General features: G+C 47.3%; 5 protein-coding genes across 7 annotated transcripts in view; 3 read left to right on the top strand and 2 right to left on the bottom strand.

The window, feature by feature from the left end:
* Positions 1 to 6,516: 6,516 nt before the first annotated feature.
* On the bottom strand, positions 6,517 to 8,172 carry LOC120446232 (otefin). The gene has a single exon (XM_039627102.1). It carries the CDS (start codon positions 7,965 to 7,967, stop codon positions 6,717 to 6,719), a length of 1,251 nt encoding a protein of 416 aa, XP_039483036.1. The 5' UTR covers positions 7,968 to 8,172; the 3' UTR covers positions 6,517 to 6,716.
* A 136-nt stretch (positions 8,173 to 8,308) lies between these two features.
* Positions 8,309 to 9,015, top strand: LOC120446240 (gamma-secretase subunit pen-2). Its single transcript, XM_039627111.1, has 3 exons — positions 8,309 to 8,575; positions 8,645 to 8,749; positions 8,812 to 9,015. Exons 1-3 carry the CDS (start codon positions 8,515 to 8,517, stop codon positions 8,949 to 8,951), a joined length of 306 nt encoding a protein of 101 aa, XP_039483045.1. The 5' UTR covers positions 8,309 to 8,514; the 3' UTR covers positions 8,952 to 9,015.
* A 1,303-nt stretch (positions 9,016 to 10,318) lies between these two features.
* LOC120446231 (trithorax group protein osa) overlaps positions 10,319 to 26,851 on the bottom strand; it is a 77,300-nt gene continuing 60,767 nt past the window's right edge. The window contains exons 2-11 of one of the 3 annotated variants that reach the window (XM_039627100.2): positions 20,180 to 20,510; positions 18,810 to 19,077; positions 16,023 to 18,519; positions 15,396 to 15,513; positions 14,143 to 15,310; positions 13,080 to 14,079; positions 12,804 to 13,017; positions 12,468 to 12,736; positions 11,143 to 12,398; positions 10,319 to 11,074 (exon numbers count right to left, since the gene is read on the bottom strand). In XM_039627100.2, the coding sequence (XP_039483034.1) occupies positions 11,001 to 11,074; positions 11,143 to 12,398; positions 12,468 to 12,736; positions 12,804 to 13,017; positions 13,080 to 14,079; positions 14,143 to 15,310; positions 15,396 to 15,513; positions 16,023 to 18,519; positions 18,810 to 19,077; positions 20,180 to 20,230 (6,915 nt within the window). In that variant the 5' untranslated portion in view covers positions 20,231 to 20,510 and the 3' untranslated portion in view covers positions 10,319 to 11,000. Of the gene's footprint in view, positions 11,075 to 11,142; positions 12,399 to 12,467; positions 12,737 to 12,803; positions 13,018 to 13,079; positions 14,080 to 14,142; positions 15,332 to 15,395; positions 15,514 to 16,022; positions 18,520 to 18,809; positions 19,078 to 19,247; positions 19,448 to 20,179; positions 20,511 to 26,851 lie in introns of those variants that run through there. The other 2 variants (XM_039627099.2, XM_039627101.2) reach the window with 2 other exon arrangements.
* Positions 24,414 to 25,390, top strand: LOC120446237. Its single transcript, XM_039627108.2, has 3 exons — positions 24,414 to 24,640; positions 24,698 to 24,850; positions 24,937 to 25,390. The coding sequence occupies exons 1-3, from the start codon at positions 24,572 to 24,574 to the stop codon at positions 25,273 to 25,275; spliced, it is 561 nt and encodes a 186-aa protein (XP_039483042.1). The 5' UTR covers positions 24,414 to 24,571; the 3' UTR covers positions 25,276 to 25,390.
* Positions 25,588 to 26,326, top strand: LOC120446233. The gene is made up of 3 exons (XM_039627103.1): positions 25,588 to 25,680; positions 25,758 to 25,910; positions 25,967 to 26,326. Exons 1-3 carry the CDS (start codon positions 25,603 to 25,605, stop codon positions 26,309 to 26,311), a joined length of 576 nt encoding a protein of 191 aa, XP_039483037.1. The 5' UTR covers positions 25,588 to 25,602; the 3' UTR covers positions 26,312 to 26,326.

Below are 26,851 nucleotides of genomic sequence, written 5' to 3'. Positions count from 1 at the left end.
CATACGATGTGTTGGCGCTGCAATTCGCCCAGATGGGGAATACATTAAGAAGTCGGACTGCAACTGGTCCCATCGCTGCGCTAAATTGATATTCTGGTTTTGGGCTTGTCCGTTCTTTTCAGCTTTTTGCCGCTCTCTTCAATGCCGAAGCATAAAACTCGCACAAATCAGCGTTAAAAATTAATTGTCGGTTATTATCGTGGATTATTCATAATTTATTCTAAGCTCCGGCTGCAACAGCACCGATTCACAAACGAAGTTATGCATTCGTTATAAATTAAGTTCCACTCGTAATTATGGTCATTTGGCAAGTGTTTACTTTGCGCTTAGACCGGGGCGTGACTTCCATTTGTCTTCATAACAAAAGGCGAGCAAAAGGGAGCCACTATAGTGGCTCATTTGCATAAGAGAGTGGAGCCACTGAACTGCGGATCCACCAGCCACCAAAAATGTCAGAAACACATGTAATGCGCCTAATTACGAGTCTGCCTGCACTCGAGCCGCCGAAAGTGGCTCAGATCGGGGCCAAAACCGCCAGCCAGTTGGCAGGAGGCTGCTTTGAGTGGCCAGGATGGGCTTTCATTTCATTTTTAAAGTGGCAAAGTTGTAGGGCACTTCCAAATAACTTCCTCATTATGCTAACTTCCTACCTAAAATATACTTAAATATACTTAAAATTTGTATGCTTTCATAAACATTCCTCCACTAACTAAAACCGCTCCTGTATCCACTTCTGCAGTCCCTGCCCAGCGATCAATAAAAATCTGGCAGGCTGAGTCATGTCCGCCGCTCGCCATCCCTCTGCTGTGCCCACTTGTGCCATCATCAAGGGGCAGGAAAATAAGAGCAGAGCAAAGCCAAAAATGCAGAAATTTATATGGTAACAACTTCGAGGAATTTGTCAAGCCAGAAGATGGAGATGCTGAGCCTGAGTCGCATGCGAGGCCTTGCATTGTCTTCATCCCGATGCGTTTCGTTTCGGTTTCGGTTTGGGTTTCGCTTGGGTTTCGCTTGGGTTTCGCTTTGGTTTCGCTTGGGTTTCGGTTTTGCCGCGCTGAAGAAGGGGATCTGTTCTTGGGGTCCATTAAATGGGCAACAATTTGTTTTGGGCAACTGTCACACGAGTTGGCACAATTACAGCTCAGTCCTGTCAGCTTTTTGGGCCCTTCACTCGCTCTGTGTTTGCCATCGTTTTCACTGCGAAAACTTAATTAACTCGTCGCTGTCTCATTTGGGTCGTCAGATTTCAAGCTGCAGCTGCCTTTCTCCCCCAAAAGCCGCAATGCCTTCCCTGATCATTGCCCATGCGTTTTGTCATCTGCAATTTCAGCTGCTCGAATTACTGACAGTTTTTGATATGTGCCGTGGGTGGCATTAACAAATGGGTGGCTGACTCTGTGGGAAATGGATGAAAGTTGGCCGGCACTGGCAAAGGAAAAACCACTGAAGCGCAAAACCAACTCACTGAGCTTTCTTGTCCGCCCTTCGCTTTCGCTTGCGGTCGCCTCCAATTTCCAGCCATTTTCATTGTTCGCATGGCGCATGGCGCACTTGGCACATACTTGGGCCAAATTGTAAATTATTTGCAATTTCTCAATTTGCAAATTGCCCGAATTAGCCGGACACATCACCGTGCATCCAGGACAGCAGTTGGCTTCGCCACTGGCAGTGGCAGTGGCAATGGCACCCACCCAGGAGGTGATGGTCATGCCATTGGTCGCAACATTTTGATGGCGCATGCGGCATTTATGCTGATTATGTTGCATATAAATTCCTGCCCCTTCCGCGCCAGCCATCGCACAATGTTTACATGCGAACGCATCGTTGTCCACATCCACATCAAGGTACTGGAGCTGGAGCTGGAGCTGGTGCTGGTACCTCGTCTCAAGAGCCAACCCCGTCTCCACTTGGCCGCGGTTCATAAATTTAGCCGCTGCTCCGACTTTAACTCGTTCAACGCACCGCTGCCAGGGGACAGGCCAACAACAAGAGAGCCAAACAAATGCAGGAGGAAAACGCTGGCCAGAATAGCCTTCGCAAAACTATGCACTTCGAGAAACTAGTGGTGCCAAGCAGCAAAGATAGTTTAAAGCCCTTGGCCTCAAATGCATTGAAGTGCGCAAGTAATTTATATAGCATAATATAATTTATATAGCATTGAAATACATATAATTTATAAAGCATTGAAATACATATAATTTATTTTGCTAAGCAATCCAAGTTGTTGATTGAATTATTTAACTAGAGCTTGAATTTTCCCAGTGTAAATACCCTTGGGGCAGCAGGAGCAGCTCCTCCGTGGGTTAGGTTAGGTCCTAGGCTGGGTGCGAGTGGGCAAACATAAAGTTGCATACAAATTGCTGACTCGTCGCCGGCCACTTGCTGGCGATGGAGATGGAGCTGAATCTCGGAGCAAGGAGCGTCGTTGATGGTGCCCCTTAGTCCGCTGGCATTTCGCATCTCGCAACTAGCAACTCGCAACTCGCATCTCGCGTCTTTGGCAAACACATTTTAGCCTTTTGAGCGCGCCTTGACGACAGATTTAGACGTTAAGCAGCCGCGTTAAGTGTCCCCTGGGAAAACGCGGCTAAGCATGCTCCGTGTTGACAAAACGACTCGGCAGTTGTAGCCACAGCCACAGCCTTTGCCTCAGTTGCTGTTGCTGTTGCTCATGTTGCTGCGACTCTTGTTGCTGCTGCTGCTGCAGCTACTGCCATGTTGCTCGAGTGCTGTCGCTGTGGCAATTTGTATAGCCATAGATGCAATCGCTGTACCAAATTTTAACACCATTAACTGACCAGCGGCAAGTCTCTTGTTGTTTTTGTTTTTGCGGCCATTTAGTTTTGCGGCTGTGCGAGGCTTTTAGCAGCTCTCGGCTTGTTTGTCTCACTTTGCTGCATATTTTCGCGCCTAATTTGCGCCGAATCGGGATCGTGCGGCATGGGGCACAGCCCCACCCGAAACCCAAACCGAAACTGAAAACGCAGCTGGCCCCCCAATTTTGTGGGGGGTGCCTGTCGCAACATCTCGATATGCCAGCCGTGTGGGTATAGTTGGGCCAAAGCTAAATGGTGCTCACTGGGCAATTGCACATGGACCGCACAACCGCAGAACTTTTGAGCGGATTGCGGAAAGCAGAACGATGATGATTGATAGCAGTCGAAAAGGAGCAGTAGAAATAGAGCTGCTGCCCCCGCCCCCCATTCAATCAGCAGCTTGTGGTCAGCGAAATGTGAGCCAGGTTCTCATCGGCAAATGGCACATGTGACAAAACAGCAACAAAATGTCATAATGTCATAATTAATACGGACAGAGAGCCGCGCTGCTTGCAGGAAAATGCGTCTGGTATCCCGGTCTTGGGTTGGATTAAGCACAAATTGTGTTTATGTTCAACACATAGAAACTGTGACAACTTAATATACGAGGAGCAACAAATCCGATTATAGGCATGACTTGATTTCATTTGCATCTTGCCAGCTGCCCCCCGCTGCTGTATCCCCCCCCCCCTTCCCCCTTTAGGCCTCCTGCTCCTTCCGCTCCATTCCTGCTCCCCATCCTAATTGCAACCCATGGACATAAAAATTAATTATAAATTCCATATTTGGCCGAGGGGAATGTCGCGAGTGTTGCTGATTTTATTGTTATGGGCAACCAGTTCTGACTTTGCAGCTGGGGGCAAAGTAGCTCCTGCGGCTTCGAACCGAAAAGAGCAAAAATTAAGAAGAAGAAGAAGAAAAAATCCAAACAAAAGACTCAGACAACGAACGCGGCGGCCGGTCAGCTATTCAGTTTAATTTAAATGGTTTTATAATTTATTTGATGACCGCTCGGCTCACGGGGACCACACAAACACTCGCCTCCACCAACCCAGCATATATCGCACATATACCACAAATTATCTTGTGGCCCGTTAAAAATAAAATGTTTAATTTTACATAAAAACCGAGCAGCAGAGAGACAGTGCCAGTCTGTGGCACTGAAAATGGTAACCAAATCCAAATGAGCCTACAAATGCGATAAATTTGTACAATAAAAAACAAAACTGATTTCCGTCTAATGCGATTGACACCTAAAATACAAACAAAATGGAGTTGAACCCAGCTCGTTGCCCGCTTTGTTTCGCTTCATTTCTAATTCCATTTCAAATTCCCATCCAATTCCAATTCCAATTCCTGTTAAATCAAACAAAACAATACACAAAACACACGAAAATAAACCGAACTACAAGATACATAAATAATGTTATTAAAATAGGCACACCAACACCGCACTGTGGGACTGGTCAGGTCAGGTTGATTAGCTCATCACTTTGGGCCACTAAAAAAGCCACTTCCAGCTGACACTGATTGGTCGCTGTGGTCCACAACTTGACAACGAGTAGTCAGCCCAAAAGACACAGCCGCCGCGAGTGAGATGATCGGACATGGAGCCAGTCAGAACTTTGCTTCCTAACAACTCGAGCCATTTGATACCCTAGAATGGGTATTGGGTTTTTAGGTATCACTCAGCTCACTTAAGAATTATTCAGAGTTGTAAGAGAATGTACGTTTCCCTTCTAACAACTAAAACGAAATCCGTAAAACCAATATGCCCCGTAATATCCCACATACCGTGTTTGAAAAATAAATAAATAAATGATTTCTTTCGGCCTTATAGAGTGGGCAGACACTGACTGTCTGTTTAGAGACAAACTGTCATTATTTATGGAATTAAAATGTCCAATCTCCCCACATATGCGTTGCTCCGATGTTCAACTTTGATCTCTGATCTCTGGGTCTTTGCATAAAAATGTCATCCCTTACGATTAATTATGTGTAGGAAAACATGATTCGATTAGGAATTCAAATTCCACCATTTCAGAACCCAGTGATTAAGATTGAGATCCTTCCGAGCAGAGTTCACGCTCCCAGGCGCCCAGTTTGGAGACCGGTCAGTCTGTGGAACAATTAGCCGACTGATTTATCTATCTGGAGCAACTGGGCAACTGGGCAACTGACAACGTTGAATGCCCGGCACCGCTTACATTTGATTTGATGTGATGTGAGCGCCTACGAGCGAATGTGTTGCTGCAACAGCAACTAGCAACCAGCAGCAGCAACAGTTTGTGTTGTGGTGCAAACGCATAATCGTAAAATTTGCAGTGGAATGTTGCAATATTTTTCGCGAGTCGCAAGCAATTTGCGCGTGAATTATTCCAAACGTTGCATTACAAATGATTTCAGCAGCGACCACAACGACCAGCGTCTTTAATTGGCTCACAGCGAGGAAGTCATTGGCCCAGCAGCCAGTCGAGGCTCCTCCGCCTCCTCCTCCTCCTCCTCCTCCTCCATGTTCCCCTATATTCCCCCATCCGGCTGCTTTCCTAGCCCACTCCTTGTTCTCCTTTCAGCCGCGAACGTGAGGCAGACAAAAGTTTCGGTTTTGGCCATAAAATCATATTCCATGAATGTCACACTTGAGCGGCAACCGAAGATGGGAAGCTGCTGGACGCGGGTGTTGCTCTTGGGCGCTGATGTTGCTGCGGGGCTCTGGTGTTGCTGCAGCTGCTGCTGGTGCTGGTGGAGCTGATGTTGCTCTGGGTGCTACGACTCTATTAACATGTCGAGTGCGTGAAACTTTTTGCAGGCTTCCATTTAATTTCCATGGCCGATGGCTGGTTGCATTTGCCTAAGCAGCCATTGTTGCCTTTTCGAATTGCTGCGGCTGCGACTGTTGCTGTTGCTGTTACTGTTGCTTTGTTGCACACCCGGAGTCGTCAAAGTGATCGTGGTTGTCGTCTGCATCGTTGCTGCCATGTAGGTAATTCCTGGAAGTTAATTTCATTAAGAGCAACTAGCAATGCGCGGCGTATTTATTAGCCACACGATATATATATTGTATGGGCCATGGCTTTGTTTTTCAAGGAATCTGCCGCCTGGCTGTTCCATGCATTTGTGGAATTCATCATCGTCGGCGACGACTGGCGGCCGTGGCAGCAACATCCCCAGCACAACTGGCATTTCCCCGCGAGCAACTGATGTTGCAATTTTCATAACTCATTGCCGGCATGCAAGGCAGACCCGGATCCGGTCGCGCTTGTTACCGCTAAATATGGCGCGAAATTTCCTTAAGAAAATAAAGAAATACGCGCAAGTGCGATTTCCAGTTAATAAAATTAAACAGCCCAACAACTCGGGGGCAAGGATTTAAAAATAACGCACATTGCACACTACTGCCCGCCCCACGGCCCCAACGCCCCACTTGTAAAATTCTTATTAATTGTGATTGCAAGGCAAGGATTTCTGATTCGCAGCAGGAACAATCTAGCCGAGATAAGAGCTGGGGGAACCTGGTTGCCAATGCAATGCGCCTCCATTTGGTCAGAGTCATGCCGACAAGTGTTGTACACGCATTCCAGATACTTTTCCATCATTAGCCGATCGTCGTTGCTGCTGTTTCTTGATCCGATCTGGGCAAACACCTGCCGCAAGTGGAGTGCATCGAATGCCGTTTGGAGAAAAAACATTTGAGCAAGTGTTCAACTGTGGCGATTCCCTGCAAGTGGGCTTTATTTGAACACGGATAACACGCAGCTTAAATGCTAGTCAATCTCAAGCTCAAGTTACATCAAGAAACAAGATTCATACAAAGACCGCAGTGGCGGGCTTGTTTACAAAACAAATCCAACATGGTATACAAACTAGGTTACAAATTCGAAATAAGAACAATGATGCAGGTCAGTAAAAGATCCAATAAACGCCGATTAACACAAGGACGACGAGTAGTATGAACACCTTCGACTTGATGTGGTACTTCTGCTCCAGGCTGTTCCACCAACGATTAAACGCAACGGATACGCTGTTGTCATCTGGACGCAAAGAGCGTCTGGCCAGAGGCTCATAGCCCAGTGAACCGATACCTACGTTGCCACTGGCCAGAGTGCGTCTGGAATATGGGCTGCTGCGATCTCCAATACGTTCGGCTCTCAAACGAGCTAGATTCCTGGCAAAAGTGCTTTCGTACTGGTCTTCTTCCGCCTCATTGTCGTCGCTCAACTCGTTGGCATAGGTACGCTTATAGCTGGATGAGTAGGAGGCCACCGGTGGAGCCTCGGCAGTCACATAGCCTTGCGATGCAGTGCGCACAAAACTGCTATAGCGACCGGGTGCTGGGTTGCTCGCATAGTCATAGGACCTACTGGAACTGGTGGCCTGCGCTCTGGCAGATGGCACAGATGGAGGCAGCACAGGAGCTGCTGTGGCTTCATAGACCTGTCGGCGTGGAGGTTCCACAATCTTGCTTTTGTACTCGTAAGTAGTGGTCCCACTGCTTGCGAGCTTCGTGGGCTTCTGCCTGGCCGCGTGCTCTTGCTCCACCAGATCTGCAGCTTGGACTAGCTGCTCGTCTTCTTCCTCATCAGACTCCAGGACAATTAGGGAGTTGATCTTAAGGTATTTCTCCTCCCGATCAACGCGCTTCGACGAAGCCGGTTCCTCGACAATCGTTTGTGGCTTTCTCGAGGGCTCCACTACTTTTCTTTCAGGCGCCGATGAAGTGGTGGACGTGCGCCGGGTCTGTATTGGTTGAGGAGCAGCAGTTGTTGGCTTTCTGGCGGCCACAGGCTCCTCCACAGGACGACGGCGCTCGGCATCCTCGAGACGTCGACGCTCTGGTTCCTTGGCTTCCGCAGCAGTAATTGTGCGGCGAGCCTTTGTGGCGGGCGCCACCTTGCCGTCCAGTTTGTCCACCGGCGTGGAGGCTGCCGCCGGAGCAGATGGAGCCGTAGCTGCGGGAGCCAGGGTCTCCCGCCTGTTGCTCTTCTTGGGACTGGCGGCTGGAGACGCCTGGCCGCCAATGGAGGCGCGCAGACGCTTTACTAGCACCTTGCGGCTGCTGTCCGTCACGGGGATGTTGGGCAGACCCTGGGCCAGCATCTTGGCGCGCAGCTCGGCATTGGACAGCGAATCAAAATCGTCCACGTCAGCCATCGTATCCTGTATTTTAATCACACTTTTTGTAATTCGTTGAAAATTGAAATCGGCGTCACTTTTACGCGGTGTGTGCTAAAATAGTGATGGGAGCAGAATCACCTATCGATGGTACTATTTGGGAGTTTTACAACACTGAAAGGGGTTTTAACATGTAACAGTTTAAGCTAAGAACACAAAAAATTATAAATAACTCATCGCAAATTTGGAAAAATCGTACAAGCACCTAAACTATATTATTATATAAACTATACTATTATTTGACAAAAGACACAGTGATCCAAAAATCACAGTTTAGCTCAGCCCTGTTTCGATAACATATCGACATCGATTGCGCTGCAATGGACTAAAAACTGAAACAAAAATCAACAAAAGCAAAAGGCAACGTGAAATTATAAAAACTATTAAATGCCGACAGTGTTTCAAATACAAATATAGAGCCATATTCGCTTACAATTTGAATAAAAGTACGAAAACCCTTCCCTGGGGCGGAAAGTGATTGGAAAGAAGAAGTAGCATCCACCCACATACCTGGAGAGGCTTAATCATGGACATCTCGAAGGCACCAAATCCGCGAAAACTGGAGCTGTGTCGCAAATATTTCTTTGGTAAGTGTTACTACCCGAAGTGGATGGCTTGTTTTTAACCAAGTTAGTTACCATTTCGCTCAAACTTAGCTGGCTTTGCATTTCTGCCCTTTGTGTGGGCCATCAACGTTTGCTGGTTTTTCACAGAGGCCTTCTATAAGCCACCATTTTCGGAACAGAGCCAAATAAAGAGATGTAAGTTCATATTTGAATACATTCCTAAGCCATATAATACAATATTCTATAATTTCTTCCAGATGTTATATACTCTGCAGTGGGAACCTTGTTCTGGCTGATAGTACTGACTGCTTGGATAATAATCTTCCAGACAAACCGCACAGCTTGGGGTGCCACAGCGGACTATATGAGCTTCATCATACCCCTGGGCAGTGCATAAACATGACTAGATTAATTCGCTACTAACTTATGATATTAAAAAAGACTTATTCCCATCAAAAAAACGTTTGTTATTAATCAATTGGAAATTCCCCTATACCCAAACAAGTATGAATTGAAAAGCACAGGTTTTGATTTAATTACATATTTTTTATTCACATCTAAAGCTGTTTTTGTTTTTTATAATTTTCTGTATACTTTAAATATGTGTACTATATTTTGTTGAAATTTCTTAGCCGCTAGTTATGTGTTTTTTTTTTGTTCATATTCGTCCATATTTGAATGCTTGATTTAGCTTTAGTTAGCCATTTTGTGGATTACATTCTTTGCTTAGATACAATTTCATTGTTTCGAATTCAATTCAATGCGCTTCATCTCTCCATCACCCTTCTCTAAAATACATAATTTGTATAAAACTCTTGCTTGTACCTTTGCATAAGCCATTATGGTAATTTGTTAAACCCCATTTAATTGTTATGTGGTGTGTTTTTATCCGTGAGTCAAATGCTTTCTATGATTTGATTACAAATTGCATTGAGAATGTGTCAAAAAACCTAGCGACTCTAAATGGATGTAAGGAAAACACTCGCTGATCTACACATGAAGACATAATTCAAATTGCTATTAATCGGTAATTCGCTTTCATTTCGTTTGCCGTTTGCGGTTCACAGCATACGCTGCCAACACATATAGTACATTACAATATGATGCATTAATGTTTATAACACGAACTTGGTGGCAAAGCATTAAGCAGGGCCACCAAATCAATCAGTGGAACTAATTTACAATACAAAAGACTCGCTTTAAGGTATATTTACATTCAATACTTGTTTTATTTATAAATTCTAAAGAATCAATGTGTATTTGGGATAGGAAGCGGGAGTTTCGGGGGTCAGGATTCTTGTTCAGTTTTTGGGGGCTTAGGCTATAGAACATTAAGTGCCATAAATCACGCGTGTAGAGTCTATGAAGCGGCTAGTGAACTACTACACACCCACATTCACATAGATAATCCTTTAATTACATATATATCTCGCCATCGCCATCGTTATCATATCATATATGCATATGCGTATAAATATTTAAAGTACAAATTGATGCTTAGAAACAATTAAAATTAATGTGCGGCTGCTGGCCGAAAAATTCATCGTAGTCATTCACGGAGAACTTATAACGTAGAAACTACGGATACGAGTAGTACACACACAGATATAGATTTAGATACACATAATATATATATATATATATTTATATTTATAAGAATTGAATGGGCGGCGCGCCCAATTTGTCTTTTAGATGCAAATCCCGCGCAGCTCCATCCGCAACACAGATAAGGATAATTAATACACACGCTAAATGCTAATCTTGTACGTTCTACTTGCATAATTTAATCATTTAGTTAAACAATATCCATACAGTTTGCTCTTTTCTTAATTTCATATCCCTTTCGTTTAGTTTTTAGTTTTTTTTTTACAAAGAAATCAACACACTACAGTATCGAGTTTGATTCGTTTTTTCATTTTTTGTTTATGCTTCATGTAATCTGTTTGTTTGTTTGTTGTTTGTTCATGTTCGGATTACGCCTCTCTCGTATGATATAAATATAAATATAGATATCTATATGCAGATGCAAATACACTTAGGAAAAAGTCGCTATATGTAGTTATGCTATATATATTTATATATGTATAGGTTGTATGTGGTAATAGTAGTGATACCTTAGGCTAGTTATAGTTAACCACATCGAACGAAACATCAAAAAATACTTATGCATATAAATAGTCGATTCTGTGTTCCTCTCGGTTCCACGACCGCCGATGCATCAGCATCGAAAGGACTCGTAGAGGCAGCCAAAACTGCGACAGGTTTCGACGGGAAGAAGTTGGAATCCAACGGGGAAAAAAGCCTTATCCTTCTCCCACTCTGTCTGTTTGGGGATCTCAGAAAATAGCAAATGCACTATGCACGGGCGGGCACCATGACTTTCCGCTCCACACTAGTTGTTCTTTACGTTATACGCCTTCTTCTCGTTGTTACCGTTCAGTGGATCTCATTTCGACGGACCCGGCGGAAACGGGTTTATCACAGCTACAGCAGCCGCCTGCTGGCTAGCCAAAACAGCCGCTAAGAGATTAAACATTCAAATGATTAGTATTCAACATTCCGAAGCAGATTTCACAGCTGTGACTCACCTCCATAGGGCGCCGGGTACATGGGATAGCCGAGGCCGACGTGCGTGTGGTGGTGGGTGTGCACATGGCGCTGTGGTGGTGGGCTGCGTGAGTCGGCGGCACCTGCACCGCCGCCACCCGCTGCGCCATTGCCGGCAGCGCCTCCCACTCCGCTCACGGCTCCATTGCCCGATGGCCCGTTCGGTGGCGGACCGCCGGGCATCGACTGCTTGTGGCCGTCCAATGACGAACCGGGCGTCACTCCGCCATGTCCTTTCGGGCCGGACAGATCCGGCTTGCTGCCGGGTGCCGGGCCCATTCCTCCGGGTGGTGGCTGTAGGTTCAGCGGCACACCGCCCGCAGACCCAGGTGCCGAGCCGGGCTGCTGGTTGGGACCGCTGCCGGGGCCGAGGACGCCGGAAACTGGTCCGGATCCGGGGCCGCTGCTCGTGGGTCCGCCTTGTTGAGGCGGCCCGATGCTGGGACTGCTGACGCTCACCTTGACGGGGCCGCTGCCGCTGGTGGGCGACTTGAGGGCCCGTTCGCTGAGCTCATGGATCTTGTGGGTGGTGTAGTACTGACTGGCCGCGTGATGCAGTGCATCCAGCGCCTTGGTGCCTGTGTTTCGCGAGAGATCTTCTGGGGCATGGTATGGGCGTGGGATGGGCAGGTGGTACGGTGCCGTATTATACGGCCCGGCGGCTGACATCAACACGTTGCGATACATCGGATGATTGGGATCAAACCCAAAGGGCGTCGGGGAAATGTATGAAGGGTGGAGGAAGTACTGCGACGTTGGTGGTGGTGGCGGGCCCTGCGTCTCCATGGTCGGCTTTTGGCCCTCCTGTTTCACCTTCAGCGGCTGATCGTCATCGCCGCCCTTTTGTTTGGGAGAATCCTTCGTCAGGTTGGTGGCCTTATTGTTTGCAGCCGCACTAGCCGCCTGTGACTGCTTTAGCTTTTGCTGTTGTTGTTGCTGCTGCTGCTGTTGTTGCTGCTGTTGCTGCTGCTGCTGCTGGTGTTGTTGCTGCTGCTGTTGCTGGGCCTGGTGCTGCTGCTGCAGGTGCTGATGATGCTGCTGAATGGCCTGCTGTTGCTGCTGGGCAATTTGCATCTGCTGTTGTTGTTGCTGCTGCTGTTGCTGCGCCGATCCCATGCCGGGCTCATCCTTGTGCATCATGCCGGGATGAGGTGGAAGACCTCCGCTGGCAGCGTTTTGAGCTGCCGCAGCAGCAGCGGCGGCTGCCTGATTTTGTCGTCCGGTGAACATGTAGTACCTGATGGGAAAAGATACACATGTTAGTTTCTCACCTTCTTATTCCTTCACACCATTGCGTGTTACTTACCGTCTCAGCTCCTCGTCGCGAGCCTGCTGCACGGCCAGACTCATGGAATGGCGCTGGTAAATGGCGGGATAGGCGCCCAGTGCCTGCAGATCCTTGGGATGCAGGGCATGCGGCTGTTGTGGCTGCGGGGGCGGCGGCTGTTGCTGCTGCGGCTGAGGCGCTGGCTGCTGTTGCGGCGGCGGATGCTGCTGACCCGGATTTGAGTTTGGCTCCTGCTTGATCTCCTGCTTGGTCATCGGCTCCTGCTTGATCAGCTTGCTTGCTATCATCTGTGTATTACATAAAAACAAATTGCATTAGTTTAGCCGAAATATGATAACATTTTTAGGTACTAACCTGCTGCTGAGGTGGCATGTGCTTCGGCTGGTCGTGCGGACTGGGACTCTCCTTGAGACGCTCCTCCTTGATACTTATGCCGGACAACTGCTGCGCTTGTGAGCTGGGTGGCAGGCCAGGATGTCCACTGAGTTTGGCGGCCTCCTCGGAAGCTACAATAGAAACTGACCCAAAGTTGGGGTCCACATTGTATGGATACGCAGGCGGAATAAAGCTAAGAAGTAAAAGATTGGTTAGTTATGCTATGGATAAAATACGGATTGAGCCAACACTTACTTGAAGGGATAGAAGTGGGGCATGCCTTTACCCGGTCCAGGACCACCTAGACCAGCTGCTCCCAAAGCGGAGAGACCACCCAAACCGGGTGGCAGGGTTCCAGGTGGCGGCCCAGCCACCGCACTGAGGTTGACCGGCGGCGGCTGAGATCCTGGCTGCGAGGTGGGCGGTCCCACTTCCTTGCCATTGTTTTCCTGGACCGACAGTTGGCCCGGCTGCTGCTGTTGAGAAGGCGGCTGACCCGGCTGGGGCTGCGGTTTGGTCATCAGATCCAATGGTGGATCCTTGTTCTTGCCGCTGTAGTCTGCCAGATGGGCAGCCACCGACTGCTGACCAGGTGGACCTAGCAAGTGACTCGGGGGCTGTGAGGTAGGCGGGGGAGCACCCGGCTGCAATTGTTGCTGCTGCTGAGCTTGTGTCAAAGCAGGTGGCAGTCCTGGTGGTTTGCCTGGCTCTGTCTGCACCATGTATTGCGGCTGTTGCTGCTGCTGTTGTGGTGGAGGTGCTGACTGCTGCTGCGCCGGATAGAACTGATACATTCCCGGCACATACATGTTGGGTGCCGGGGCTGGCGGTACACCAACGCCCACTTCCGTTGGCTTCTTGCCCATCAATTCGATGTGCTTGGCCGTCACCGCCTGGCCGACTGACTTGTCCAGCATTTCCTGTTCGGCAACTGGCGTGGAGTCATCGGAGATATCACTGTAGGCCGGACTCTGTACATCCTCGCGCGATACACGACCCTCAAAGTCATTGGGTCCCGGTGACTTGCGGTTCTTCTTTTGCTTGCTGCTAGCGGCACCCACGCCGACGGAGCCAAATCCGGGAGAGGTCTTCAATCCGGCCTGCTGGGCATAGGCCGATGGCGTCTGTTGGTCCTGCACATGACTCGGAGGCCTTGGAGGCGACTGTTGTGTCTGTGGATTAACCGATGGTTGACCTGGCTGCTGCTGCAGGGGATTACCCTCTGGCGGGCCGAAACGCAGAACTCCCGCTTTAACTAAAACGAAAATAGCAAAAGGATTAGCTCGCTTGATATAACTTAAATGGGTGAAATACTTACGTGCTCCCTGCTGCAAGAGGGCCTGCTGCTGCTGGTCTGACAACATGGCAGGCAATCCACCCATTAGTTGCTGTTGATGCTGCGACAGGGCCTGTCCGGAGATTCCAGCGGTGATGCTGCCTCCGGCCACTGGTTGCTGCTGTTGCTGCTGCTGCTGCTGCTGCTGAATGCTTGCCGCACTACCTCCTGGGACGAGCAACTGCTGTTGTTGCTGCTGTGTGGGAGGCTGTTGCTGTTGGGTCGCGCTATTTGGACCTGCCGTCAGTGGAAGATTTCCCATAGGCAATACTGATGGTGCAGATTGCTCTGCTCCCGGTGTTGCAACTGCGCAGATGGGAGTTGGAGCTGGTGGCGTGGCTGGTGGGGGACCAGAAATAGGCGCTTGCGTCTCTACCACCGAGGGAGTGGTGCTGGGAGCGGCGATAGATACCGATCCAGTAGCTGGTGCCGAGGGTGCAACATTGCCATTGGTGACGGGGTTGCTTGAATTCGCGAGCGGCGCGTTTGGAGACACTGGCACAGTTCCCTGACCCGCTGATGGGGCTGTCGCTGGTAATGCCGATGATGCCACCGATGCTCCTGATCCGGTTCCACTTGCGACTCCTGGCGAGGGCGGCGTGGCCGGATCCTCGGGCGCCTGCATCGAATCCTCGTCCATGGAGCTTGCGCCACCGCCCGCTCCGTGAGCATGAGACTGGTGATAACGCAGACCATTGGCGTGCTTGTACTTCTTGCTGCAGTCCTGCTCGGGACACTCAAGCAGCACTGGGGAGATCGCGCAGGGCGAAGCAGTCTTACATTTCTTGGTGCTGATCTGCACATTGAGACCGGTTACCGGGTTGAGCAGGCTTTGCGGCTGCGTGGCCAGGCCACCGCCGCTGGCCGATATGGGGATGCCACTGGCGTTCACCATGTTCACTCCACCAGCCCCACCAATACCGCCACCAGCTGCTCCATCCGAGGCGTCGCCATTAAGCGGTGAGGGCGCCTCGTCCTTCGACTTGCGCTTCTCCGGCCGAGGTGGCAAAAATGCCGTTGGCGATGTGCTGGGCGTGGCCCCGCCTCCGTTGCCTGATGAACTGCTGTTGCTGTTCGCTGCCGCATTACCGGATGCACTGCGTGTCGCACCGCGTCCCTTTGTGGCACCATTGCGCAGCTTGGAGTGCACCTGAGCGTGTGAAAAGTAAATCTGTAATGATTTATAAATATATACATAAATCATTTGAGTCTTAAATCCTGTATGTTTTACTTACCGAACTTCTGGTTTCGGTAAAGTTGCTCAGGTCGGGAGTGAGACCTGCACTGCGTCCGCGCTTGCCGCGTCCCTTTGGAGTTCGAGAATCTAATTCTTCAGTTGGTGAATCACAGAATCTGAAAGACAGGAAAATGGATGAGTAATCTAGTAAACTAGCGATGTTTGCAATCCCCACAGCTATCAAATATCTTCAAGCAAAACAAACCACATACAAACGTGGGAATCTTGATTGGCACATTAAGCACTTAATAAATAATCGCAAAAGTAAACAAACGGCAAATGATTGCTGTTGCATCAGATTGTTTAGACTTAAATTTACAAATGACTTAACAGCTTTGTGCAAATGTATATAAGGCAAAAAGATAAGGTGCTGACAAATTTACTTAAAAACCACAGAGATTGGTTAATTAGGTTTCGCGTATATATTAAAACCATAAACTTCATTTCAAACTGATCCCCAAAAGAATGGGTAGAAAAGATAAATCAAAATAAAAATAAATCAACTTGCAACATAATATTGAAAGGCATCTTTATTCATTTATCTAGTCTCTACAATAATTTTGGAAACAGTTTGAAAAGCAAATAACCGTAAGCCTCAACTCAATTCCCAGCCACACCAACTCACCTTGGAGGAGCCCAATCGTGTCGGGTGCAGTCTAGCAGAGTGCCCACGTAGGTCTTGCCCCGCCACGTGACGTTGACCACAAGAACGCCGCCTTCGGTCTCGTGCCACACAATCCCTTCGAGGGTCACGGATGTGCCTGGTTCGCACGGACCCAGGCAGTCCGGTTCGGTGATGGTGCCCACCGAGGTGCCAATGCAGATGTCCACCATCTCCTTGCCGCCGCCTGCTCCGCTAGCGCCAGCCTCATGCTTCACCCTTTTGGCAGGCGGCGATTTGGTATCGTCGTCGCCAGTTCCTGTACTGCCCGCCGGCACCGAGATCGTGTGGTGCATGGTGGCTGAGATCATGCCGGGTGCCATTAACTTGGCCTGAGCCGCCGCCGCTGCTTTGCTCTCCGAACCGCCGTTGCCGCCAGAAGTGTTGTTCTGGCCTTGATTTGTGTTAGCTCCACTCCCACTGTAACTGTTGGAAGCGGCCGCTGCTGCCAGTTGTGCGGCAATGTGCGAGGAGATTTTGATGCTGCCGGCAGACTCCTTTCCCGGCGGTCCTGGAGCATTGGCACCTCCTCCAGAACCACCCACACCCCCGGCACTACTGCTGGCCATTTGAGAGGCGGAGGAGGAGGCTGCTCCGGTCGCCGCCAGAAGTGAGGCAGCCGCAGGCACCACGTTCGAAGGTGAACCGGCGGAAGGAGAGCCCGCTGAAGGTGTGAACACACCCGGTGGCACTGCTGACATGGAGGATGAGCCACCGGTTTGCCCAGTGCCGGCACTCGAATTAGCATTGCCTCCGGAGTTGGACATGTGTGCGGCACGGCGAATGCAGGCATGATGGGAGCAAGGAGCTCCCACCTCTCCGTTGCATGAACAGGGAGATCCACCAGCTCCCGTACCGGAACACTTCTCAGGTGTATCCTTCTCGCCGGCCGCCGATGCAGCAGCTGCTGACTTGTCCACGGACATGCGATTGGAATGTGCGTTCTTGTCCTTGGTCTTCTCTCGCCGATGACCCGAACTTCCGCGTTTAGTGCCCTGCGGCGTAGACTGACTGCCACCGGAGGATCCCCCTCCGCTGGCATGACCACCGGCATTGTTTTGGCTGCCTCCTCCGGAAGAGGAGGAGCTACTACCGGTACTGGCATTGTTTAGATGCTTCTTGCTGCTGCTCGATGAACTGCCGCTGCTGGAGGAGCTGCCGCTGCTTGCGCTGCTCGATGAATTGGTGCTCCCCAGGGAAGATGCGTTGGTGGAACTGGAACCGGAACTCCCATCCTCGTTGGCCGAGTTATTGGATCCGGCGCCCAGGGCTCCGTTCTGTTGCTGATCGGTGGCCTTCACAATCTCGTGTTTGGCCTCCGAGCTTTTGGTGCCCGGCTTGGTGCGCTTGATCTTCATTTTGAGTCCTTTGTCGAGCGTCGCTTGGTGGTCTATGGACATCTTTGCGCTCGATTTGCCACTGGAGGAGCTGGAGCTGCTACCGCTACCGTTTCCGCTGTTGCCGCCTTGCGAACTCGGCGGCCCACCGGCACTTGTGCTGTTGTTGTTCCCGCTACCGCTGGCGGTGTTCCCTGTGCTGCTGCCCGAGCCGCTGCCTCCGCTTCCGCTGTTGCTGTTGCTAGTGTTGTTGCCGCCGCTGCCGCTGCCCGTTTGCGAGGACATGCCGCCAGCGGAGAATTTGGAGCCCTGTTGTCCACTGCCAGCCGCTAAAGCTGCTGCTGCTCCTGCCGACGAAGACACTAAACTGCCGCCCTTGGAGAAACCGGCAAATGTCGAGGATGACAATGTGCTGCCGGCTCCAGCTCCCGCTGCACCGTTTGTGTTCCCGCTTCCACTCCCCGATCCACTCAGGGACTTGGAGTTACTGTTCAGTGGACTCGGACTGTTCAGTTGAGCCACCAAAGCGGACTTGTAGCCCTTGGAACTGCTCCCACTGCTGCTCGAGTTTGAGTGATGGTGGTGATGGTGATGATGTTTCCCCGAAGATGAGGAAGATGTGGAGGACGAGGAAGATGATGATCCCTTGGCCACCACGTTCGCACTGCCACCACTGGGCGTCGCAGCTGCTGAGGAGGATGAGGAGGAGTTAGCTCCGCCAATGGCCACCGGCTGGCGTGTGAACTTAATTGTGGTTGGCGATGTGGCCGACAAATTGCTGTGCAATGTGGTTTTGTGCGATTTATGCGACGATGAGGATCCCGCCGTTGCTGCTGAGGATGACGAGGATGAAGCGCCGCTCTTGGAGGATGATGAGGAGGATGTGGAGGAGCTGTTTGCCTGCTTGGCATTTAGCGCGGTAGCCTGGTTGCCACCACCCGAAGAATGCGCGGACTTCTCAATATCCGCGTCCAAGTCGTCCAGCAGCTCTGGTATGCCGCCAATGTTCCACTCGTCCTCGTACTCAAAGTTCGTGTCCTTCGACTCGCTCGAGTTGGAGCTGCTCGACGAGGAGAGCGACGAGGAGGAGGAGTTGCAAGCGGTGCTCTTGCCAGCTAATTGTTCTGCGAAAAAGGATAGATGGATTAGATTAGAGTTGTCGCATTAGTGCATAGAGGCCAGTGGCGTATAAAAAGGGGGTTTTATTTTCGGGGCATGAGTTGCGAAATTTAATTAGTTTCCTAAGCTTACAAGTAAATGAGGTTAGCGGAAAGAGGGTATCAATTACTATACACTTCAGGGTGTGTGGTAACCCCTTTTGTTGTAACTTAATATTGAACCCCTGAAAACAAATGCTGCCTGCGCCTCTGTTGATAAAAAAGCGAGAGGCAGCGAGAGGTTTGCAGTTACTTACTCGTATTTGTGTGCTTCTTGATCGCACTGGAATTGTTGTTGTTATTGTGCCGATTATTCGCCGATGCTGCGGCTGCGTTTGTTGTTGCTGTTGCCTTCGTTTTGTTATTGAAATTCAGCGCTTGATTCGCCGTTGTCGCCGTCGTTGTTGTTGCTGTTCCTGTTGTTGCCGTTGTAGCTGTAGCTGCTCCTGCCGCACTTAAATTAGCTAACAATTTATTATTCTTAATATTGCTTTCCGTTGCTACGTTGCTGCTATTCAGGGCCACCTGCGATTGCACAAAAAAAAAGACATCCAACAAAATAAGTTGCAGCTCATGTATGGGTGTGCGTGCGTAAGTGTGAGGAGTAGAGCATGATGTAAAGAAAACTCAAAAAAAAAAATGAAAAAAAAACTCAAACAGAAATTGTTATTTCTTTCGCCGCTTTCGCTCTTTACCTTTGCCAACTTCTTTTCCATTCCATAACCATAATTAGTTTATAGTTTTGTGCGTGCGTATATTTTCAACATTTTAACTTACAAGAAAAACAAAAAACGAAAACAATAAATAAATAAGCAACGTCGTATTTCTCTCGATTATTTTGCGCGAGCCTTCTCCGCGGCGTCCTTTTTCGTTTGGCGGATGAGACTGAACGGAAAACCGACAAAAAAAAAAGCTGAAGAAGAAGAGGAAAGAGCCGGAGAGCAACCACCGAAAACGGGCGAAGAGAGGGAGAGCGTGAATATGAGAGCGGCGGAGAGACGAAGGCAAACAAAACAAAACGCTTTCAGTGTTGGAAAATACTGACCGTTGATCTCGGTTGCTTACTTTTTGTATTCCACCCTTTTTAACTAATAAATCAGTTTCCTGAACTGACCCAATAAACCCATATATAAAAGAGTAAAGCGTGTAGTTCGCTGGTCAGTTCGTTATCGCCACTTTCGCTTATCGCACACTGCAAAAGTGTAGTGGCTACTTGAGAAACTAGCCCGAAAAAAACGCCACTCGAGTGGGCCCAAATGATGACAATAAAATAATTACGCTCTTATCTATCGCCCACTAAATACAGTGGAGGGACGTAAAGAGAGTTACCAACTATCAAAGGTCCTATAAAAACTATAAGCACTTTCCACTAGTTAGTAGCTGAGCAGTACCGTTATTACTGTCAATAAAAAAGTAGAATATAGTACACTTAAATATAGAAGTCTAAACAAACGTCATTGATATGTATTTGAAAAGTTTGGCTTTGTAGTAAAAACAAATTTTAAGTTTAAATACGTTTTAAATGAAAAAGTTACTGATAAGCAATCAATACCGAGTGTGATTGATTGAAATACTTCTGAAATGCTGTGTGAAATAGTTTTCCCCTTAGGGAGTTGAGTTTGCTTACCTTATTCGGGTGGTGGCTAGTGTTCGCCTCGTTACGTCTCATTGACTCCATGCAGACGCAAACGATCGGGCGGCCGCACTGCGCGGGCGGCCCAAAGTACTACCAGTGGTGGTGCCTAGGAACGTGCTGCCGGCGGATGAGCTGAACGGATGGCTTGGGCAGGTGCTGCGATTGCTGGATGCGCGGATGCGGATGACACTGATGGCACTGATGGCGGGTGGCGATGAGCTCGGACGCTGCCTTGTGTGACGAACTGATGACTTCTTAGCCAGGCAACGACGCAGGGAGACACAGGGCCTCGGCCCTCGGGCCAAATGGTTCATTTTCAAAACTGCAAGATAGAGAACGTAGTAGGGATTAGTTGTTGCAATGCAGTCTGGCTGATATGTGTATGTACGGTTAACGCTATAATGAAAAGTGCTGCCCCCACTCGATCCAAGTGCTCGACGAGATTAGAGCCTTGTCGCTCTTTCAAGTGCTCAATTCAATTGCCGCTTATCGGCGGCGATCGCCGCCAATCAACGTGTTTGAGGTTAACTATAAACCATGGTTGACTGTGATTTACATGGACTGTTCTCGGGTCATGATACACATAGACTCGAGGTATTTATAGAAGGTAGGGGAGATGGATGGCAGACCCCTTAACGACCTGGTAATTAAGGCACTTTTGCACAATTTACTGATACTCGTACTGATAACGCAAACGGCGGCCTTTCTGCTATAGGAACGAGTATCACTCCGACTACTCCCACCGATCTCAAGTGCCACCCAATATGGGGTATATGATTTAAACATGTGCTGTGCTCGCACAGTAGCTCTGTTGCCGTTCCGATTGGCGATTAGATAACGTCAGTGGCGACGACTCTGGGAATTCTACGAGGGTCTTGTACACACATCTATCTATGGCACACACCGAATACGTTGACGTCATCGTTTCCAGCTCACTACTTAGCGCTTTTTCTTTTTTATTTATTTATTTCCATGCAAATGAACATTAATGCCAGAACAAATGTCAAGCACAGTTGTCGGCTATTAGGCTTAGCTTTATGTTTTTCTAGGCTTTAAAAGCTAATGGCGTCTATAACTGAGAAAAACACACAAAAGAGGCTATAGAGTTTTCGAGAAATTTAGATAGCACTAATTGTATAGCTTATAAAAGGTTGTATTAAACATTATGTTTCAGTTTATTAGTCATATGTAAGAAATACTAATTGAATGAGTAGGGAAATCACCTTTACTATGATACTGTGTTTGTTTTTTGGCCCACTACCAATTCGTCAATTAGTTTGATTGATTGGTTTGCATGAATCTCTGTTGGTTCATTCAATTTTTCTGCGCTTTGTACGACTTTAAAGCAGCAACAACAATTAAATTTGCATGTGCTTAACATTTTATGATAATTAAGTGGCACAGACAGCAAAACACGCTTTTTCTGTGTGGGCCGACGATGGATTTTTATTTCTGCCAACTTGTGTGTTTTTGTTTTTGTTTGTGTCACCCGAGCTATGTTCGCATTTTCATACTGAATACACTGAATACTGAATACAGAAACTTAATTAATTGAGTTGTTGACTGCGCTCGGCATGACAATAAAAAGCTGACCACGCATTGCAAAATTTTACTACCGCATTTAATCTCATCTCATCCAAATGCGAGTTTTTAAGTCCAGACAAGAGTGCTTTTCAGTTCCCATGGCAATCATCTTTTCATTCGCCACTGAGCCCCTTCACTCGGACACCATATAATCCGCTATTACGCACTCCACACGCCGGTCTCCACCACACCATGTGGGTGGCACTGCGAGTTGTGGCATGTGGCATTAACGTGCCAACAAGAGGGTTAAACCCCGAACGAACCAACAAAAACAAAAAAAAAAGTGAAAGAGAAAAAATAACACACAAAAAAAAAAACATCCATTGCCGATACTTTTCACAGACGCCGCCAACGAACACGAAGATTGAAACACACCATAATTTAGACAAATCAATAAATTACTAATAGCCCCCGCCACTTTTGCTCCATCGTGCGATCGACATTCCACCGAATGCGACCGAGGTTCCCGACTCCAAGTAGTTTTTGCGGAGCGCGAGCATCCAGGGGCATGGAAAAGGTAACCAGATAACTTGGCGAGCCCAGGTAGAAGAAACTGGCTGGTTCGCTGGCTGGCCAAAGGCACAAAGACAGCGCCGGTCAGCGTTCAAGTCGTGTTTTAAATTGGGTTTGCGACCAAGCTCCCTCCCGATACCATAATACTGCTCCCCACTTCTCCAGTGCCCAGCCAGGGAAGAGATACTAGAATGGCAGAGCCAACTGACAGCGTCTTCTTGTTATGGCCAAACTCCCTGTCCGCACGTACTAAACATCGGCCAGTACCCAAGCAAATCCAACCGAAAAGTAACTAGATATGAAATACTAGAAATAGCTACTTTTATGCGAAAAACATATGGGTAATACTACAACTAATTATGAAAATATATCTATAGTGGTTATATTTTGATACAAAAGTGTACAAAGATTCTTAGTAACAGTCTAAGAGAACTTTATACTTGAGTAGCTGATGAGCACAGGTTTTTGTACTATAAGAAACAAGAGCTAGTTTTCATGAAATGTAGCTAAAACACGTCATCGCTGGCAGACTGAAAATCAGCAGGAGAACTCCAAGTCCCCAAGATGATGAAGAAGCCGACGAAGCCAATGAAGAACAAGGGGCTGTGAGGCTAAAGATTTACGCTAACATCGTCGAAAACATTGGAATCGCTTGGCTTCACTGCCATCATCGTCATCGTCATCAACTTGGTTTTTTTTTTTTTTTTGTTGTTGTAGCTTGTTGTATCGTTTTTTGTTTCACAAGATGGTTGTTGTACAAGATTGATCCTCTGCGGTTGCTAAATGAACGCCTCCGGGGAGTTGCCCAGTGCGCTTTTATTAGCGTTTTTGATCCAGAATGGATCGTAACCACAGCAGCCAACAAGCGGAGACGAAGTGAACGAATGGCTGAAGGCCCAGCATCCGACACACACGCAGCTACAGTTGTGGTCAAGAGAATAGTGATGCGCGCCACAAATAGAAACATTTTGTAATCTGGCACAAACAGATGAAGGATACACATATCATCCCTTCCTTTACTGCGGAATCTTGGGAGCTATTAATAGATATAAGCCGATAATCCCATATCTAAACTATTGCCTTTTTATTATTTCGATCACTCCCTTTTATCCTCTTTAAGTCCTTGGAAAGTAATTTATACACAATAGGAAGCATTATTGTGATCCGCATTGTTCGGGCACAAAATAGAAGAAAAAATACAGAAAGAAATTGCGTTTCGCTAATAATTCTTGGCTCTTGTTTCTGTTTTGATTCGGCTCGAATCGCGATAATTTGATTTTCCCCAAGCGCAACCCATGCGATTGCGATAGCGATTGCGTTGCGTTGGCGGCGGCTGTTTAGGCTCAACACGCTGGAGGCGGCGGCTGCTCGGCGTTCAATTAAATTAAGTGCAGCGGGTTCCCTTTTCTGTTCTTTATTATTTTTTTGTTTTTGTATTATTATTTTCCTTGTGGCATGCCACACCACCGCCAAGTGCCTGGGCAACACAAGTGGCGATAATGCCACTTAGGCAACGGTCTGAAAACGAGCCTCAGATGGCAGGAACTCGAGATGAGGAGGGAAGGAAAGGAAGAGCTGAGAGCTGATCTCGATGCCGGGTATAGTAGACACATTCAATTGCTTTTCCAATATATTGATCACTTGAAGGAAATGTGTGTGTGCGCCCCTTTCCGTTCATTGAAGGGGTCTGGAATTTATGACTTCATTCCCTCAACAGATCTTTTGTTCGTGTCACCAGCAATTTGCTGTCCTCAATTACGAGCTACGAGTTCCCTTTGTGGATCTCGAACCTAATGAGTTACACACAAGTAGTTTGGGAAGCAGGGAGAGCCCCGATTCCCGCCAGGGGAATCAAGAATTATCGATCCGTTGAGGGTTGAGGTCTCTTGGGATTTGAATATCGCAGAAGTAAGATTCGTTAAAAACTGCGTTTCCCCTCTACTCCTTAAGCTTTCTCATAGTAAAAATACGGACTTCCGCAAATCTTTTTATAAAAATCACTTCATAAATGTAAAACTTCAACTTTAAAAATATGTATGTACAATTTGCAATTGTAGAATATTTACAATTGATGTCACCAATTGAAATGTAGATTTAATTTCTATATATTTAACAAATAACAAACGACAACACTCATATGGCGTGCTTGTTGCTATCCCAAATTGGCAGTTGTACAATCTGATAAAGCGAAACAAGCCGAAAACATTTAACGTGCCGTAGATATATATAAAACCCTAGCTATATAAACCATAAAAACCGGCTTAGCGTAGTTGAATTCGGGCCAAAATGCTACCACGTTTGCTGCTGCTTTCTATTGGTGGAGTATTTATACTTATGGATCAGTGCAATGGCAAGGTAACTAGCCCAACTATGTGTTGAAGTTTGATAAAAATCTATTGCTCGATCTAACAGCGCAAGTGGGACTACGAACCTCTGTCCATTGAAACCTACTCTACGGATGACAGTAAGCTGAAGATGTTGGCCAAAGTGGACCGAGTTGGCCGCGGTGAGTATGCCATTTCGGCCAACATCGAATTCAACTACACGCCAGACGATACCACCATGGTGAGCATGAATAAAATCATGAATTAATTGATTTATATCAAAAGAAATAGTTAGGAATACCGAATAATGCTGTTAATAACTTGCAGGTTGAAGCAAGTGCCTATCGAAGCAGCTCCGGAGATGAAAACGACTACAAGATTATACCCCTCAGCATTCCGAAGCAGACATATATCGAGTTCATGAACAATCACTACAAGGACGTGGTGCTGCCAAATCTGGGCGGTTGCTCCAATCTCGTCCAGTTTGAGGACAAATTCGAGCCACCGTGGCCGCAGAATACGTACGTGTTGGACAAATGTGTGGCTAATAGTGATGGCTTTCCGGACATTGTTCCCGAGGGCTACTACAAGGTGAACTTTTCCATGATGAATCCCGTGGACTGGGGATTCATTCTCATTGTGAAGATAACCACAAAGCTTGTTTGATCTCCACGTGAGCGATCGCTTATCTATGTATTATCAAATGTACCTATATTCCTGTATACATATAGCATGTAGAAAGTAGTTGGCATAAATAGCAATAAAATCAGCATCAAAGTCAGTTCAAATCTTAATTATTGCTTAATTACAAACACGTTACTGTTCGTTTTACGGGGTAGAATGTTTGACATTAGTCGGGTTTTTTTTATGTGAATTGCAAACATTGTAAATATCTTCCGAACATGAGGTTCGTGAGTTTATCCAATTCAGATTATAAATCCGGTATATAAGGGCGTTTTTTTCACTGAAACTATCAAATCCAATTCAAGCGAAATGGCAGCTTCTGATTTTTTTGCAATCTCAACTAGAATCGGCATATTGTGTATCTTTTTTCATTTGGCAGGAGCAGCAGTAAGTTTATCAATATGCATTTTTTAAATACATACATACATTAAATATATACATACTTTTTCTTATTTTTTTTTTAGCGAAATTGGGATTACGAACCAATTTCGTTTACCGCAACCTCTTCGGATGAAAGCAAGCTAAAATTCGAAGCTAAACTCGAACGTCTGGGGCGTTCAGATTATGGAATTTCTGGCATCATTGAGTGGAAATATGACACTAATGAGGAAACGATGGTAGGTCATCAACATTAATTTGTTAATTATAATTGATTTCCTAATATATTACCTAGGTTGAGGTACAAGCGTATCGCAGCAATTCGGGCGACGAGAGTGATTACAAGTTGCTACCGTGGGCGATTCCCAAGCAGCCCTTCTATGATTACCTCAACACCTACTATAAGGATGTGATCATCAAGAACTTGGGCTACTGCTCCAATTTTCCCCAATACGAAGGCAAATTTCAACCGCCCTGGCCAAAGAAGACCTATAAGATCGACAAGTGCAAGATCGTTGGCGATGGACTACCGGAAATAGCTCCACCTGGATTCTACAAGATCGTATTCACTAAATTTGGTCCAGGACAGCCCACATGGGGTTTCACATTAGTTGCTAAACTAACTAACAAAATGTTCTAGTTGAAGTAAATTGAAAGTGTTATTATTAAAGAACTAATCAAATATGTTCTTGTTCACTTTTTAATACGAAAACAAGAGAGAACTCTATAGTCGAGTTCCCCGACTATCTGATACCCGTTACTTAGCTAGTGGATGTGCGAAGAAGAAATTTCAACACTGACAGTTTTTGGCGGTTTGTGGGCGTTAGAGTGGGCGTGGCAACATGAATCGACAAACTTGCACTGCTTCTATGTCTCTGGAGTCTGTATGCTTAATCTAAACTTTCTAGCTTTCGTAGTTCCTGAGATCTCGATGTTCATACGGACGGACAGACGGACAGACGACTATGGCCAGATCGACTCGGCTATTGATCCTGATCAAGAATATATATACTTTATATGGTCGGAAACGCTTCCTTCTGCCTGTTACATACTTTTCAACGAATCTAGTATACCCTTTTACTCTACGAGTAACGGGTATAAAAACTGAGCATGTTCCACTGATTCGCATCAAATGAATCCCTATAAAATCGAAATTGCATGCAATTTATGAAAAATGTTT

Source organism: Drosophila santomea, chromosome 2R, assembly GCF_016746245.2.
Source record: "Drosophila santomea strain STO CAGO 1482 chromosome 2R, Prin_Dsan_1.1, whole genome shotgun sequence".
Lineage (NCBI taxonomy): Eukaryota > Metazoa > Arthropoda > Insecta > Diptera > Drosophilidae > Drosophila > Drosophila santomea.
This window is presented reverse-complemented; position numbering and strand designations above follow the sequence as displayed.